Source organism: Taurulus bubalis (genome assembly GCF_910589615.1).
Source record: "Taurulus bubalis genome assembly, chromosome: 5".
Lineage (NCBI taxonomy): Eukaryota > Metazoa > Chordata > Actinopteri > Perciformes > Cottidae > Taurulus > Taurulus bubalis.
This window is the reverse complement of record NC_136593.1, coordinates 6550453-6569703: the sequence shown is the minus strand read 5'-3', so window position 1 is coordinate 6569703 and position 19251 is coordinate 6550453. Positions and strand designations below refer to the sequence as shown.

Genomic DNA, 19251 nt, shown 5'->3' with positions numbered 1-19251 from the left:
TCAGATGTATCAGGGTTACGCATGCAGAATGTGCAACATGCAAATACTTTGTTGTTTTTTTGGCTTTTTTATTGGATTTGTTGACAACAAAGAAAATGTAGGATATTACAAAATGTATCCTTTAAACAAAGGAAGGATTAAGCCAAACTTTGAAGCCTTGAAAACAGGAAAAAGAAACTAACAAAACAAAAGATAGATTTAGAAAATAACAAGACTTTAATCTGTATTTCAAAGGCCAACATCACTGTTCCTGTTATTTCAGACTTTTAGATTGAGGGGAGTAATTTAGAGTAACACAGACAAAACACTCACACATCCAACTGTGTTAGTAAATAAATATAAAAATCCCTGTCAAGTACACAGAGAAAATGTTCAAAATCAGTGAAGTGGTCCTATTATTACTTTCTACGGCTAAACGCTATTAAACCAAAATCCACCAGGACAGTGTTAAACCAAAGTCACAAAGTCGATTTCCTGCCGCTGATACAAAAGGACTTGAAGGAACCGGCATCACACTTCAGTTGTGGCTCAAGTAGCCATGGGCGGGAATTTACATCAATCTGTCCAGAGGCTGAAGATGTCGCGCTGCACGATTACCGCACCTTTGTTCATCTGCATAATGCCCTACATAATCACCATGATATATTAGGCGCAACCCGTTGTGCTAATTAGGCCATTAATTGATCATATTATTGCATTAATTAGTGTTAATGTATTAAAGATCATTGTTGCATAAATGTGCCACAGCGGTGAGATGTAGAAAAACAGCGGTGGGAGATGAAACTCTGTGGTGTATTTCTCACGGACGACTGATGAATGATGTAATATTGAGTTGGGAGGCAGAAACCTTTAGAGTGATGTAAGACATTAAAGGGACATTTCCACCAATCAGTTAATCCGTTAATTAGTCATGGTGAGCGCAACTCAGACCATGAAAACCGAGGTCTTCTGGGGCTCTTCAGGAGCTTTGTTAAAGTTCAATAATATTATTATTTAGTTTTTTCAAGGTTTTGCTTTCAGTCCTTCGGCAATCATTATTTTGGATTAAAATTGTTTTATTTGTTCATACCTCGTTCGTGATCTGAACTGTGATATATAAGATATGTAGGGCACTTTAAATGATGTGTTTTAGCATGTTAAAGTTAAATGAGGTTCACAGAAATCTCATCATTTTGTTGGCAAGGAACATTTTTCATATTCATCATCGAAATGTGTCAATTTAAGAGTTGTTATTTCTGTGCCTGGACTTGATGCTTGAGATGGATTCAACTTGTACCGCTTCATCAATCTCATCCACACGTTTTAGCCATTTTGCTGTCGCTTATTTCCATCGATGTAGCTCGCTAGTTTCCCCATTTTTAATCCCGCCAACCTCTGATTGATTGATTGTTAAGCCAACTGCTGGAAATAGCAGTAAATGTGCAGAGCATCAATTTGGTTTGATTGTGAGCTCTGGGATCAGGTTACGTTTTGCATTGGTTAAAAACTGAAACCAGAAGATAACACTGAGAAGAGACGGAGAGGCCAATGGGTCATCGACAACAGCCTCAAGAAATCATTACTGTTTTCTGTGGATGGAGTGGTGTTATTTGTCATCTGGTTGCATCTCAGTAAACAACCAGACGATCCTGTATTCGTGAGTAAAAAAAAAAAAGGGCAGAACGAGCCCATTTTGCTCGACAGTTGCTGCTCTCACCTTCTTCAGCCGTCCACTCCTGGTCCCCAGGAAGATCACACTGTGTCCATTATAGACGTAAGAGGTGACGGAGGTCAGCCTGTCCCTGCTCTCCGTGTACACCGTCCGACCCGACACCAGCTGGGAGCCGCCCAGGGGCTGGTTTATATCCAGGCCACAGAAGTGATCATCGATGGGAACAGGCTGCGTGAAGAGAGGGAGGGATGGAGAGATGAGCGTTTGGGGTGAAGATGAAGAAGGTAATAAGAGTACGAAAGCAGAAAGATGGGGGGGGGTTTTGAGGAGGGAGGGATAGAAAAAGGAGAAAGGGCGAGCAGAAAGAGGAGTGAAGTTGACAGATGTAAGGAGGGGGAGGTGGGGATAACAAGAGCGAGAGAGAGAGGGAAGAGCGTAAGTGGGAGCCAGAAAAGTGACTGAGATCACTGCAGACACATACAAATACAAGAGGAGAACTCAAACTGACCTGTGGCAAGCCCCGCATGCATTAAGTGCACAATTTTCCGGGTTAAAAAAACGATTACTTCAAAAGGGGGGTTTCGGGCTGCCGCGTTTATCAACAGCAGACTAATTGCTGATGGCAAACACGAGGAACGCTGTGTATTTTGCGCCGGTTTCTGTGATTTTGAGATCACTTGATCTGACATCACACAAAGACGCAGCACAAGAGGTGTCAGCTTTTGATTGGGCATCAAAGAGAGACGCGTGCTCTGCAGTCCTGTTACATCTACAAACACGCACCTCAAACTATCGCTAATTGCCTGTCACTCAGTGTATGAATCTACCTTTTTAGGGCAGCTAATTTCTTATTTCACGTCCTCGGCTTCTCGTGCATATTAGGCTTTGCTGTTGTTTTTCTTTCATCAAGCAACGCGCCTCAGCTTTACTGAATGTGATCAGTGAAGAGAACGCAGCGCAAACAAACTTCACACCCTTAATAAGCCGTTTCCTTCTAGTATGCAAGCGTTCAAGTCCTCCCTTTTGAGATTAAGTATCGTCAGGATCTGTGAATATTTGTCATTTGTTTTAACATTTGAATTTGTTTCTATTGACTGCGAATTTTTTTGTTAGGGCCATCTAATCAATTTCAACAAACATCCCAGTATGATTCAATGCAAAAAAGGTATCACGCATTACTACTTTGCAGTTAATATTTAACATGTATTCCAACACTTTGACATAATAAGATATCTTATTAATACAATTCAATATATTAATACGAGCAAATTCCTTTCGATTTTTTCCCCTCATGCTAACACTCTAAACTAAGATGGACATTATGCCTGAATGAGCATTTAGCTTAAAGCAACCCTGTGACTAAATACAGCCTCACTTGCGTTGCTGTTTTGTCTTGTTCCCCCAGTATTTAGCAGATGGTGACGTCGGCACTTTGTAACTTTCTTGGAGTCTAAAATTTCCAGTAACAAGCGTCAGTGAAGCAGCAGAATGAAACCATTATTGTGAATCATAATGGTTCATCTAAGGAGCAGCATTAGCAAGCCTGCCATGCAATGTTTGTCGATCATTTTGTAAATGTAGAACATTTGATTCACCCTTTAGATAGTGTATACACAGTATATTGGGAGAAACTTCCCCTCACTATCATAAGTATACATTAAAAGTTAAAGTGACAACCTGCAATAATGTCTATGTGGAGCTGGGAAGATGCCCACTGTGTCACAGTTGAAAAGATAATTATTGGCCACTGGGGAGGCTGAAAAAAGGTAAATGAACTATGCGTCGGTATAGGTCTTGCAGGTTAATGGATGACACAAAAGTGCAACAACATCAAGTGGTTGAAACTTACTGTTGAACAGAGGCTGAGACATCAGTTCATGCTAACGTGGCTAATTGAGGTAAGAAGTATGACACCGTGTGATATTTATGCAGAATTTAACTTGAAGAAGTATCTCTTGTATGAAAACCGACTATTTGTCACTTTTTTTTATTTGTAACCAGAATTCCTAAAGTCATTGGAAGATATAAAGAGTTGGATAGAAACCAGAGGGGGGCTTCGGAGACGAGTATCAGATTTTGCTTGAATTAATTTTTCGAGAGAGTTATTCCCTTATGTATTATATGGACTGCCTACATGTTTAAATTATTTGTGTATTACAATCAAATAAGCCAAAAGCTTTTTGTAAAGTAGGTGCCTTCTATTGTACGTTTGTTCTCCACGCCATGTGATCATAGTCCTGCCAATGAAATGAAAGTGAAATGAGTATCGGCATTGAAAAGCGTCATCAGTGCATTTCTAGATGCACTTGGCTGTTGATCTTTCACTGATTGACTAATCATGTAACCAAAGAAACAGAGTATCTAATGACTTCTTAACAAAGCCGAACCGCCGCGTTTCATTTCCAGTCCATTTTAGATGCAAAGCCCTTTGGTTAACTGTGCAGTGGGAGTTAATTATTGTATTACTATGTGTCTCTGTCCTCCCTTCAGTTGCTTTTATGAATACATTTTATTTGTTTGACGGCATGGTGGAATCAAAGTACACGTTTTGAACAACCGGAGCAATGGATGTGTTGAATATCATTGTTTTTAATGGTTCGCTTTCAACTTGTTGCCATGAAAGCCGCTCATTATGCAGAATTATAGCTTTCACAAAAGAAACCGACTTGGACATTTACAAGAAAGCCCTTTTCTCAAGATCAAGAACAGGTCTCAGAGGGTTCAAATACTGCTGACAGCGACAAGAGAAGAAGGAAGTGGGCGCAGGGGGGGGGGGGAGTGAGGGAGAGAAAGGGGAGGAGAAGAAGAGGAGGAGGAGAAGGGGAGGAGAAGAAGAAGGCAGGAGCCAGTGCCCAAACCCCTGAATGAAATCAAAGCTCCATACAAAACTCCACTGATTAGCGTTGTGGAATTAATCTCCTCCAGCTCTTCTGCTCTCGCGGGATCCTGAAAACCTGAATGGTGTCTCCAGCGCAGCTCTGGCTGTCTGCCTGACAGCTATTTATGCTTCAATCGTGGTTGTGGATTATGAAAGAGCCACCTTACAGTAACATTGTATAACAAGGCTGCTCACCACCATGCATGTTTCACAGTTGGTCTAAATATGTGTGTGTTTTAGGCAGTCTGGTGTCCGTAAAGTGGCATTCTCAACCAACAAAACTGCATTGATAATTACGATTTTGAGGGAAACGTATATTACGTTTGTTTCTTACGTATCATGAACACAGTTATTCATTCTGGCCACATGACATCTATTGCTTCTGTCCATCCGGGGAAAGGGATCCTCCTCTGTTGCTCTCCCTCAGGTTTCTTCCCCTTTTTTCCCTGTGAAAGGGTTTTTACTATCTTTATTGGGGGAGTTTTTCCTGATCCGATGTGAGGTCCCGGGACAGGGATGTCATGTGTACAGATTGTAAAGCCCTCCGAGGCAAATTTGTATTTGTGATGTTGGGCTATACAAAATAAACTGAATTGAATTGAACTCCCGTGCATGGAGGAAGTCAAGGAGGTTGAACACACACTGGACTTTCACCCAGGAGACCACTGTTCGTGTCCCATGTGAAATCAAAAGTAATCGTGAGATAATTGTCAATTAAGTCTGGAATTTAAATAACGTAACAAATTATTATTTGAAGCCAAATCATGAAGTTTTACGGAAAAAAAACTGTTCAAAACTTCAACCGCAAACTGGGAGAAAATAAGTTTCCCTCAAAACATAATTGAGAGTGCAGTTTAGTTGCAGTTTTAGTTGCAGTGGATAATTTTTTGGGTTACTTATGAGAGGCAAAATCAAAAGGTCCACCTACCGCCTTGGTGCACTGCACGTCTTTTCCCAGCAGCCAGTGCAGCTCCAGGTTTCCCTCTCCCTGGTAGCAGGACTGCAGCCGCTCCTTGATGCGCGTGTTGATGTCCTGGATGGTGAAGACGCACAGAGCGGAGTGATCCGGAGGGTCGTGGCACTGCTTCTGTCCCTTGGAGAACACGCCGAAGAGCACGTCGTCCTGGGCGCTGATGTTGAGCGACTTTGCCAGGACCCTTCCGGCCTTGGACAGGTACGCCGCCTGCAGCAGACGGTACTCCTCGCCTTTGTGCACGCAGCCCACAGGAAGCGACACGTACGAGTGGAACTTCTTGTCTCCTTTGCACAGGCGGATGATGCGAGAGGTGTAGAACAGGTCGCCGGGGGAGCCGCCGGCGGGCATCCCGTTCTCCGGCGTCTCCGGCTGGACCGTCAAGAAGTAGACGAAGCTGCCGCTGGCGAAGCCGTAGATGTAGTAGATGTCAAAGTGTGGGACGAGAGCGAGCGTGTCCGAGGGGATTTTAATAAGAGAGGAAACAAAGTCGGTGTGAAGCTCGTAGTCCAGCATGGCGGAGGATTCGGGGTCGCGAGGCAGCTTGCGGCTGGAGATAGTCGGGAAGTAGTCCTGTTTGCCACCGACGGCCGCGCCGATGTACAGAGTGGCATCCTGACCCTGCGAGGGCACGACGACCCCGTACATCGTCCCCGTCTGGTTGTCACTGGACAGGTAATGCTCCTTCTTGTGCGTGGGCTCCACCAGGATGAACAAGTCATCCAGCCTCATCAGCTTGCAAACGCCCTGGTAGAGACTCCCGCAGGCCAGCAGCCGGTTGTGCGAGTAGTCGATGAGCAACAGTTTGTTCACGTTGTCAGTCGAGGCCAGAGGCTCAGAGCAGGGCTGGACAATCAGGGGAGGGTAACACGCTTTGTTGTCGTACTCTGGCCCCGTGTCGTGGGACACCAGGAGGGTGAGGTTGGCCGACAACTTGTAGATTCGGTTGACGGCGCCGATGTACAGCGCCCCGGTGGACTGATGCACAGTCAGGTGGTTCAGCGACCACTCCTTCCTCTCTGATTGGAAGGTGCTCAGAGTGTTTCCAACAGTCGTGCCTTGATTCACAGAGATTAGAGTCAAGAGCCACAGGGCCAGGGGCCATGACATGACCCTTGGAGGACGGTGACCTTTAGTGAGGCCGCAGTAAGTCCATCCTTTATCCAAACACGTTCCCATCCCCACGTGACTCCAAAAAAAAATAAAATAAAATACAGAGGTCCGATAAAACACCTGAGATCGTGTGCTGAAGTGCCGTCTCGTCCTCTTCACATCATTCTGAAAGAGAAAATAAAGAGGTTTGTTTTAAACTCCTTGATTCTTTCGAGAGTGGAACAACTGCTTTCAGGGCATCATTAGATGCTCCACAAACCTAGACCTATATGTGCTTGTTTTCCCCTCGATCTCTGCTTAGTAAGACAAATGAGACATCAAAGGAACAAGTAGTCATTTGTTCAAACTGTCTGCTCATATTTACTCGCCCCAGAGATGGTCCAATATCCCCCGTATACAGCGGGGGGGCTCATTATATTCGCCTGTCTGTGCGAGAGAACTAACCGTGGCCTATTGTTTGAACAAAGCAATGACACGGCGTAGCTGTGCATTCCCTCTGTTTGGGTGGCTAATTTAATGATCCAAATGTATTAATTATGTCTCCATATTTTAGGCTCCCTGTTTTCCTTTTTCCCCTCTGCCTTGTTCGTTTAAATGGTTGAATCCAGGAGGAATTAATCACTCTCCACTGCGGCCGACATTCCTAAATTAATCAGGCTTTTTCTCGGGATGGCAGGGAGTCATTAGAGATTCAGAGCCAGGCAGCATCAAACCTCGCACTTCCATGTTTAATTTCATTAGCATATTTTATGTAGATATTTCCAAGGGGACAAACAATGTCCCTAAAACAGGCGATGGACCGGCGGATGGATGAGTTAGAAAACATGGGAAAGGACATTTGATGTGTTAACTGTTTTTTTCCACCCTGTCATAACTATTGTGCATTTTAGTTTGATGCAATCTCATATGACATGAGAGAGAATACGCTAATGAAAAAAAAAACATGTTAAAAGGGTTTTTTATCTCAAAATAAAGACAGATGATTAGTGAAGGCAACACAAGCGGCGTAGATAAAATTGGCGTCAGGTATACGGTTACTTCATCGTAGTCCATTAATGGAGTCGTAAACCTGCCTGCGTGGAAGGAGGGGCCGTAACTTAAAGACACCTCACCCTAAATCCTGTCTGTGTGTCACCAGAAGCTTCTCCAACATGGCTCCTGAAGGCTGTTTCTATCTCCCCAGCAGCCCATGCACACTCCTCTAATAATACTTTTTTACATGATTCAAACCCCTTCAGTGAAACGCTTCCTAAAGATATCCTGCCAAAAGCTCAATGTCTTCTTTTGGCTGCCGCTAACGTAAACAGGGTGTTTGCTCAGTGAGACTTCCCGGTATAAGTAAAGGTTAAATGAAGACAGCCGTGTCAGATCCTAATGCCGGGGTCATGATGCGGTGGGTGCTCTCCGTTGGCTGACGATCAGGACTTCCGGCTGAGTTGAGAGGGGGCCAGGGATGGAGCGGATGGAGCGACACTGAGCCGGCTGGGCCGACTCCAGCTCCACTCCGGCACCTCCTGTCCATCTGTCCCCGCCACGCTTTACACCGCGGGAGAAGTCACTCCAGTGTCTCGACCTACTCTGCTCAATTTGGCGAGCTCAGTGTGAGCAACTCTCCCCGGTAATTGGCCACCAAAGAGCAACATCTGACACACACTGTGTGGCTGAATCTGAACCTGAAGTTTGGTGCTTGCTTTCCTTTAATTGTAATACATGACATTTACTGAGACCAATGTGAGGCTTTCCTTTAATTGTAATATGTGACATTTACTCAGACCAATGTGAGTCACACTCTGCTTATCTCTGTCTTTATCTAATGCCGCTTGAAATGTTAGATGACTTCTTTTCCACTTTTTTCCCCGAACTGGACACAAAAAAAACAGCGTTTGCTGTTATTGGTTCTCAGAAAGCTGAGATCTGGCTGTGATATTTACAGCTTCTTTATTTTGGGCAAAAATGGTGTCAAGCTAATTCCTTCTGAGAATCCCTCAAATCATCTACTTTGCAAGCTGATGAGTCCCTGAACCAGTTTCTGCGTTGATGTAACCATGATATTCTATCATTTGTCCTTTTTATGTGGAGAACAGATGAAAAGGGTATTCAGGCGTTTTGAAATGTTGCAAAGGAAGCGTTGACAGCCCTTTATTCTGATGGCTTCTGGCCAAACTAAAATATAAACTCTTTGAAGCATTCATGTGTTTGTTTTCCATCAACCAAATTGCCTCAACCAGAACACCGGAGAACACCGGTCACCGGAAACCGTTACTCCCTGGAGTGCCGAACCTTTTCTTTGAAATCGTTCATCTTCTTCTTCTTCATGCAGCTTTTTAGTGTGAAAGGGGACGCTGGAATGGGAAGTAATGCATTAAAGAGCTGTTCGAAAGTGGGCGGATTATATCACAAAAATCTGACTCAATCCTTTGTGCATATTCTTGAGCTGAAAACAAAAAGGAACATAATAGAGATGTTGTGGTTCATTCAACTAGTCTCCAAAACAGAATCTCAGTGCTTTTTGAATTTTTCTCTTGTTTAACTCCCACTGAAAACTTCCTGCAGAAGACCTTCGGTGTCGTTTGCAATCTTCAAGTCTTGCCCTTTTCTCAACTCGACATTATAAGACAGCTCTCCCGATGTCCGACAGCAAATAGCAGACCGTCTGATATTTGCAAAGCCAGGTTTTGAGTCTGCCGTGATCTTAAACAACAGACACCAGCAGTGCCACCCAGAGGTTAATTCAGTGTTGAGTCTCCAGTCAAAAACCCCCAAGAGGAATTACAAAGCAGAGAGGAAAAACAAGAAGAGAAAATAGGAAGTGCTGGTGGCAAACCAAGCCGGGCAGCCAGGCGGACGAGCAGCCGCCTCATCGTTTCATCCATTTCTGTTCTCCCGGCTTTGGTCACGTCTAAAGGCGTGCAGTCATGCTGCTCAGTGTTTACCCTGGATTATAGAGACAACTCTTTGCCCTGCGCAGTCCTCCCCGCTGAATTCTCCGCCTCGCCACTCAGACACGCTCGAGCCCAGACGTGACTCATTCACACTCACACACGGGGAAGCATGGGTTTGCCGAGGCCTCTGGGGACGCGGGGCTCTCAGCGGGCACCAATCGCGGCGCAGATGAGGGAGATGCCGGCTTCATGCGCTCCACAAACACGACCCTTTGACCTGGATTGAGATCAGTGGAACCAAATCCATCCTTAGGGTTCAGCTTTCATTGGGGGTGAAATGCTGTCATAGCTTCTGTAGCACCCCGTTAGGCATGATTCACGGGACAGAAGGGATGGTTAGCTTCTCTTTTCTTTTTTTTTTACCTCTTGTTTGTTTGACCCATCTGCCATCAGAATGTTCTAAGGGGGTATTTCTTTGTGAGGTTGTCTTTGTGCATCAGTTTCAGTGCACGCTCAAGTTCGATAGCATGAAGCTGGGCTCAGCAAACTGTTTTTTTTCTTGTGATAAATTCTGCCGTTGATAATATTACTGATAGCATGTAAAAAGCTGTGGAGATTGCACCATTGTGAGACATAATTGGTTTAGAAAGACCCAGTTAAACCCCAGTGGATGATGTCAAGAAGCATAACTATCTGTATTCTTTCTGTATTCTGTGTTCTAACACCAGCAATACGATGGCACAACAGGATTTATTTCACTCATAAGAAAGACAGATTTAGCAGGAACAGTGTTCAAGTTTATGCCTTTTACATTATTTGCATTATAGGTTTGTGTGAGATCGGCAACTCTGTGGACAGTCCCTGCCATGATCTTTCTAAAGGGCAGCAGAAACATCTCTGCTCTCACACTTAGTCAACAATGGGACTCATTGTCGCTAGCATCATTGGCGATACAAAAAAAAAGAAGTTGTTTTTTGTGGCCTAGATTCATAAGGCTGTAAAAAAGCAATAAAAGTATAAGACCATGGGGGCGGAAAAGTGTCTGAACCACAATAGTCATAACGTCTTCTTTTCCTCTTGATTTCAAGCCGCCTGCAGAAAGGCTTTTGTGTGTGTCGGCTTCTCTGGGACGGGTCAGTTCATAAAGCCCGTTCCTGGAGGTGATTTCAGATGAAGAAGTCGTGGCTGCAGCTCTTCTTGGCAAAGCAGAGTGCAATATTGACTTACAGTACGTGAGCTCACATGGCATGATGGGATACTTTTGTCTGGGGTTTCCACACGGACGAGTCATTGGGGGGCCGGCGTTGTACGCGTTACACATGAATGAGCTGGGAGGGCGCCAGCCGCAACAGAACTTGACTTCCAAATGAATAAATGAAGGCAATTAGTAGATCTGTTTACAATGTTGTGGAGACAGAAGTAGGTCAAACGTGGCGGAGACAGGAGGGAGGAGGGAGCCAGCGAGCCAAAGCCGGAGGCTGTCGCTGGTACCTACAGTGATGAGTCGGGGAATTAGGACATGAAAATGCCATCTTTATTAGGGATGACTTATAAATGAATGTCATATTGAATCACATGGGACCGGTGGGGTTTATTAGAAAAAGCAATGTTTTGTGATCAGTCCACCGTGTTTTATCTGTGGCTGCATTGAGGAGGGGGCACCCCAGGGTGATCGACCCACTCCTCGTGAGGGCCCCTCCCCCTCCTCCACAGAGAAGCACTGACTCAGGGGCCTCAGAGGGCATAATGTGTGGCGTGGATGCTCACACACTGCAGATGCATACAGGATATCTCCACTTGCCGCACATTGAAATTGTGTGACAGTTGGCCTGTGGTTAATTTGAATCACTATGTTCTGCGATGTAAAATTCAAACAGTGGCGCTTCCCCCAGACGTTTCTCTCAGCCGTGGGGGGGGGGGGGGGAATCTTACAACCAGTATTTAGATTAATGATTCCAACACTTTGCGATTGCTAGTATTCTCTGGAAACGAGTGCCGTAAATTCATTTAGTTTTGTTGGCAGCTCTTCTGTGCACCGGCATGATTCTATATTCATAAAACCCAACCGTAATTGCCTTTTTTCCCCCGTACTTGTTGTTTAGTTTATTGGTCGGCGCAGATATTGCATGCTTTAGGACTCTCCAGCCAGCCACTAATCTTGATGGCAGCGTAGCAGTGGAGGTCTGCTGGGAACAGTAAACCAGCACTATGTCATCGCAACACGCTCGGCTTCTAATAAGTGCCGGATGCTGCGGGGGACCTGGGCAGAGGCGAATGTGACATAGGGGACCAATTCCGGCACATCACCACACAACACAGTCAGCAGCCTCCTCTGCAATGCATGCCATTATCTTTGAGCGCATGCATTATACATGCAGATACAGTGCTCTATCTGAAATTGCTGTTAAGAGCAGGGACCAGATGAAGGGCGCTGCTGCCACCGTCAGATCTAGCCATGCATGCCTTTCTCCTCCCTTCCCTCCTCTCAGCTCTGTCTCCTCTTCCATAAATCTCATTGTCGGTTTTCCCTGGTTAATGGTGACCTCAAGCGGGCTCTCAACTGCCGAAGCCCCTCGCGTTGCATATATGATGAGCAAAGAAGGGGGGAAAGTCAAAGTGACCTCCAGCACTGTGATGAAAACCTACGCAGCTCGGGTGCAATAGGCGGTCTTCTATAATTCAGCGACCGCAGAAGAAGACAGACAGAGCGAGCTGCGCTTTCTTTGGAGATGCACAGCGTGCGAGCAGCGCTGCAGCGGCTGCCCAGCACCCCTCGTCCTTAACGTCGCTTAAGTGCAAGAATGGGTAGAACAAGGGGTAAACAGAGGAGTCCGACGGCAGCTCTGAGTGATCTGTGGACAGTGCAGCTGAGGGGAATAGAGAATGAGGGTGGTGAAATGAGAGCTGTAGTCTCTAGCCCAGAGACAAGTACAGAGCAGCTCTCCAGTTGTGTGTGTGTGTGTGTGTGTGTTTTTTGTAAGAGCACTCTCTCAGACATTTGTATGTGGCTCAATAACTACCAGTCTGGAATTCCTCCTCTATCACGGCTGTAATTGTATTGTCTGCTTCCATCATCAGGGTTTCCTTTTTCTCAGGAACAAAGCATTATTTCTGCTCAGGCTGATTCAGTTACAGATGTGCGGGGCTATATTGCTTTCGCATACATAAATCATGGAGACGTGACAGCGAACATACATTACGTTGGGGCGGAGACCAGACCCCAGCGAGCGTATGAATGAGAAAAATAATCAAACACAGTGATGCAGAGCATCCATGTGGAGCTGTGAAGCACATATGTCCATAATTCACACACCACTGCACACAGAAATCAAAGAACTTATTCCAGAGAAGCCAGTTTGTTTCCTCGGCTTCTTCCCGCTCTGCCCATATGGCTTCGTGGGGTGGAGGATGCCAAGGTTGGAGGTAGCTGGCACGAATAATTACGATCAAAGAAATTACAATGCAAAAGGAACAGCTGCTACCTCCGCTGCTGACAAATCACCGTGAGCGAGAGGAGACGGCAACAGACAGCGAGCGAGGGAGAGAGAAACAGCAAAGAGGAGGAGAGACGACGCATGTTCTACTCTTCCACAACTTTCCCTCTAAGTATCTGCTGCTCCGAAACCCGTTTAATCCGCAGTGCAAATAAGGCCTTTGGTGGCCATTCACCCAAAAGCTGTACAAATACAAGCATCTGCCCAGATTATCTCAGTCTGTCTCCATGGTCGGCTTTTCCCTAATTCTGACCCACTCCGAAACTCCATCCAGTCTCCAAAGTCTCCGATTGTGCTTTTGGACAAACGCAAAGAAAATTCCTCAATGTTCGGAAATAGACGTATCGCCTGGTTCAAATTACAGTGGCCTCGTGGGACAGGAGGTCTACCAGGACTGCACACACAGGTGGGTTTAGCTCAAATAGAAATTCACTGGAAGGCAAATGGAACGCAGATTTGTATAATATATATATATATAGAGAGAGAGAGAGAGAGTTTTTTTTTTTTTTTCACGAAGGCTCCTTCAGGGCTAACGCACAACAGGGAAAAAAGTAAAGAATTTAAACAGCGGAGAACATTTCCCATCGCTACAGCCGGTCCCTCTTGATGGGACTTGGTCCTCAAATTAACATTGAATTCTCTGAGTCGATTAAGAAAATGGTTTGCGGCTGAACGCGGCTCGTGTCGGATGTAGTCCAGGTGCTCTGGGCTTTCTGGGATGTGTTGTAGGTAACTTAGTACTCACTTTCTGTCGCAGACGAGCTCGAACACGTCATTCAGTGTTGTGTTGTGTCCTTAATAATATTCCCCCGAAGACTTTGTCCTCAAAAAGTCACAAGGGAGAAGTAATTTAGTAGCGTCCTCCTTCTGCAATTCAGTTGGTTTGAAACTAGGATTGTTTTGTTATCTATTATACCCTTGAACTTTTCTGTGAAGGGCTTGGTGATTGTTTCAAAGGCTGCTGATGCTATTCTTTATTCGTAATTCACCTACTTATACTGACATGCCAAGAAAGTTCTTCAAGGATTTTCTTGGAAATGGAAAAAGGCGTATGATGAAATGGAAGGAAGTCGACGGTGACACAGATTTGCCACATTAATACCAATTTCCATACATTTCCCATGTCATATAATGCATTTTCCGTGACCAATATGTGCATTTCTTTTTCTTTATTAGATTCTCAAATTTCAATTGACAGTTAATTTGAATTTTCTCTATTGTTTTTTTTTTCAGATTGCTGCCATCCACCTCAGAGATAAAAGACGAGTTAAAGGAGACACATCAGGAAAAACTAATCTTTCCAGTGCTTGCGCACATACATTTGGGTATCTGGAGTGCCTACCAACCCAAAAGCTGAGAATAACACAACTAATTATTTCGTGGGCTGAACATGATTCAACAAGCCATCTAAGTATTGTCCTCTACTGCTTGAGAAAGGTGCATGATGTATTTCTCGCAAACCAACCAGAGCAGACTGGGATCTTTCGAGAGGGGAGGGGCTTAAAGCAACGTGCTAAAACTGAGCTTTTCAGAATGCAGATATATTCAAAAAGGCAGTATGAGAAAAGTACAAAAAAAAATTACATTAAAGCATGTAAACACTTTATTTTTACATTATAGTAGAAACCCAAAATACAAGCATGAGCCTGCAAATGAGCATGACATGTCGCCTTCAACTGGTAGTCCCAGTGGTTCTCCACTCCATTAAGTTCGGGGACTTCATGAGACGTTAACGTGCAGAAGAGGTCGAGATATTCTGACGTGCGTTCCCTAATATGAGTCAACAGTGGATGCTGCATTTCTCATAATGCAACTTGATAGCATCTTTTGGGAGAGACGCTCCCTGCAAATGTCCTTTTCTTTCAAACTCCACGACCCGAGTTTGTATCGCAGACTTTCTTTGAAAAGTTTGTCGTCTTTCAGCCCTACCTGAGATAACCATGACGACACCACCTATTTTCTCAGACTTTAGAAAGCCTCTCCAAAGCCACAGAAAACATAATACACCTGTTTAAATAAACTGCGCAGTACCGCTCACGATGAGTAAACCTATCCTCGTGTCAAATGCCCCTTTAAGGGAAGAAAAACAGATTACAAACTCTTCAAAACTTGTCAATTCTTTGCCAAAGGGGGGGAAAAAAAGCAAAAACACATGACTTCCCTCAACTTTGTCAGTTTTCTTTACGACCATATGTCGCCTGCTGACACCATGTGCCGAAAAAAATAATGCAAAACACACACATCAGCAAAGTTATTGCACTGTTTGTATTAACAACGGTGTGACAATCTGGAGGCGGTGCGCCATATTGCAACACCGCCATCTCTGCACGCTGAGCCCTGCCAAAGCTGCCATCTGGCAGGTGAGCTGCACGCGTTCCACTTGTACCTCTCCTCCCTTTCCCTTCTCTCCTCCGCTGTCAGTTACCACCTCTCTCTCTCCCTCTCTTTCTCTCTCTCCCTCTTTTTCCTTCTCACTGCTCTGCCTATCTATCTATTTCTACCTCCTCCTCTCCTCTCTACCTCTGTTTCATCCCTGTTCTCCACCTTAATCTACCTGTATATCAACCTCCCTCCAGGCTTGGATCACACACTGAAACAAGAGGAAGTGTGAAGATTGAAAGAGGGGGGGGGGATGACGGAGAGAGGAGAGAGAGGAGAGAAAAGGACGAGGACGACAGCATACTGCTCGTACAGTATTCTGTTCTCTCTCGGTTTCTCTCTCCCGTCAGCGTCGGTATCATATTGCTGTTTGTCTCTCTCTCTCTTTCTCTCTCTCTCCTGCCATCTAATGTATGCCCACCTAACGAGTCACACTAGTAAAAATCCACATGTGTATGCATGCATGCGCACAAACACTACCGCACACGCTCTCCGCATCCTCCTCCTTCTTCTTCTTCTCCTTCCTCCTCGGGCTGTAGCATCCGAGCAGTCGTGTTTAATCAGTGTCTCTGTTGGCAACGGGGTTAGTGGTGGGGGGAGGGGTTGGAGGTGGAGGGTCTCCAGCCACGGGTAGTATAGTGGTAGTGAGCTGCTGTGTGCACTCACACACCGTGTAATTGTGTTACATACACTAATTCTCCTAATGCATTGCAGCGACTGCGCTTCTCCTTTGCCCCTGACCCCATAACGCGGGCCCTGATGCTCAAATTACTCTGAAATCAATGTCACGGTTTGAACCGGCGGTCATTTTAAATCAAACGCTGTTTTTGCGCATGCGATGGAGTTGTGTGATTGATTTATTCCTGTTTATGTTTTTTTTTTGTCTTCTAAAAACGTGCACGGGAGCTCATTAATCTCTGTAGGAGCCTGAGATAACACTTAAGTCCTGGCTTGTGGGTGAATTTGACAGAGACAGATGTTCTAAATTACTTCACCTACAGTGGTCCGGCGTCTCCGGGTTCAAGAGATTCCAAAATGATGCAATCTCTCTGCATCCAAAACTGCCAGTACAAAAAACTGGTGGAAAAAAAATTCATTAAAAATACAACACTGGGCAAATAGAAATCAATGAACAAGCCAACGAACAATCCATGCTTCATTTTGTAGGACACGTTCTAATCTAAACAGTGAGTTTGCTTAACTTTAAACCTATAGTGTTCAGCCATTAAACTAATATCTGTAAGTAAAATCGCTAAGCCGCTGCCCAATAAAACAAAGAGTGGAAATCAGTTTTGCCTCTCAAATCATTGAAAAATGACCAGATTACACTGGATGGTCCACAGATTTCATAAATAGTAAAAGTAGAAAACTGGTCACAGTGAGGCCGGTGTGGTTGTTAATGAAAATATGTTGTATTTGTCAATTGCCATGAAAATATAATCCATTGTATTGATGTGCCAGCACAAATATCAGAGACGAATATCTTAAAACACCGAGATGTCAGACCAAAAGTATATCTGTATGGCTTGAAACCATGAGGAGTAAGGGGGGAATATATGTCTTTTTTGGGTGAAGTGATCCTTTAAAATGGCTCTCGGAGTTTAGATTGGATAAACCCCAACGACATTACTAAAACTCCTTCAGATGAACAGCAATCATCACAACCAAAACCTCATTTTCATGTCTTGCCGTCAAACGCTGCAAACGAGTGAGAGACAGAACTAACGTGGAGATTCATTTAAATTCTAAAATTAGCAGGCAACTGATAAAGTGCATGACTGGCATGAACGATGCTGAGAGAGAAGCCAATCTCTCTCTCTCTCTCTCCCTCTCCAAGAGAGGCTTTACCCACTCTGGAGGGGCCAGGAGAATAAAAGCTAGTCCAACTGGCCTGCCAGATAAGACGGAGCAGAGAGAGCATATAGGGAAACGGAGGCTCGTGTGGTTTGCACGAGAGTGAGAGTCAAAGAGCCGTGAAGCCAACAACCGGCACTTTCGCTCCCTCTACTTCTGTAGCACCCACACACACACACACACACACACACACACACACACACACACACACACACACACACACACACACACACATACAAACACAGACGGGTGCTCAAAACAAAGATGCACTTGGTCAACACAGCATTGTTGAGGTTGGCACCGCTGCAGCCATGTGTGCCTCAGTTGTTTCAGGCCAGGGCTCCAATCTCAGCTCCTGCAGCCTTATCAGCGTCCCAGTGGCTTCTGCTCTGCCCCGGCTGCCAAAGGCTGCACCGGCTCCAGCTGCAGGGAGGCAGGGAGGTAGGGAGGGAGGTAGGGAGGCAGGGAGGCAGGGAGGTAGGGAGGCAGGGAGGGAGGGAGAGAGGGCAGCAGCCGAGGACTGACTGTCCCCGGGCTAAATACTTCACTCTGGTATTCTCCTGATGACCACTGATAGCTGATGCTCTGCCCAGAATAATCCACAAGTGTGAGGAGTACTGCTACAGAGGGCTGTGAGTGAAATGCATCTCTCTGACAATGCAATGCTGTTTAGCACCACACACACACACACACACACACACACACACACACACACACACACACACACACACACACACAATGCTGCTCTGCCTCCAGTCTGTGACGGGTGCTGAAGCTGAGTCCACATCAGGTGCCCCCCTCAGCAGAGACACTATTATGTTGATAATTTTCCCATGCAACGTTTGATACAACACCTCGACTCACAGCGCGCGCCCGACGCCTTCCGCTGCGCCCTCGAGGCGCGTAAAGTCGACCCAACTTTGCCCTCCCGCGCGCCGCCGGGATGCACGTCTGCAGGCTGCTGCTCGGCTACAACAGCGAAGGAGAGGCTACTCACCTTGAAATAAGAGGAGACTCATTCATGAGAAGCGCAGATCCGGTTATTTCGCTGGCTTTTTTTCTTCTTCTTCTTCTTCTTCTTTTGGAAAAGGGGAACGTCCCACGTTCGTGAATGTAAAAAAAAACAACTAATTACAGCAGCTATAGACAAACAAGTTAATGAATGTATTCTACGCGCTGCACGCGACGCACAGCCTGTAAAGTCATCCGGACAGTAGAGAGCGTCTCACCGTCAGCCGCTGAGAAGGAGACGGTATCAAGTGACCCTCCCGACTCGCTCAGGGATTGATCGTGTTCTGTAACAGGCTGCCACACCGCCTCTCTCTCTCTCTCTCTCTCTCTCTCTCTCTCTCTCTCTCTCTCTCTCTCTCTCTCTCTCTCGCTCTCTCGGATGCCGGTGCTACATGAAGTCACCCATCAGTTCACTTGCACCTCACGTACAGTGTGCGCTTTTAGACCCAACCTCCGTCGCGTCATTCTTTGGCACAACTTGAGCGCGCTGCAATACATTTCATGTCTTTGAGGCGTTTATAGGTGCACCCCTTCGAAGTGTCTGTGGATCTATACAGCAAGGCAGATGAACATGCTGAAATAAAATCAATAAATGTAATACAGGTAATAAAGATTCAACAGAAAAGACGTTTAGAATTCAAACATATTCAAAATAATTGAGCCCAGCCAATGTCAGAGTCTAAAATAGGCCAGTTATAGGACAGTTATCTTAATTTTTTTTTTTAAACCACTGCTTTGATTTACTGTATATTTTAAAACACATTCACACATCCACCGAGGTAAAATCTAAATTGGAAGAATGTGAAAGGAAATTGTGTCACAGCAGCTTTGGCCCACTCACCCAGTCACATATAGACGGAGACAGTCAGGATCTCTTTTCCAACACAACATTTCAAGTTGAATTCAAATGCATTTGATGTTCATTCAGAATTCCAGATAATAAAGGCACAGCACACACACTGAAACACTGCCATCTGTGGGCGGAACGATGCAACCGCACGCACCTCTGTCACAAA

The 19251-nt window shown here is 45.3% G+C and overlaps 1 protein-coding gene across 1 annotated transcript in view; it reads right to left on the bottom strand.

Moving 5' to 3' along the window:
- Nucleotides 1-6681, bottom strand: part of LOC306736575 (plexin-A2-like) — a gene marked incomplete at both ends in the record, with an annotated part of 60306 nt that extends 53625 nt beyond the window's left edge. The window contains 2 exons of the mRNA XM_079218222.1: nt 1697-1879; nt 5458-6681. Coding sequence (XP_079074348.1) covers nt 1697-1879; nt 5458-6681 — 1407 coding nt within the window. The remainder of the gene's footprint in view (nt 1-1696; nt 1880-5457) is intronic.
- Nucleotides 6682-19251: the final 12570 nt, after the last annotated feature.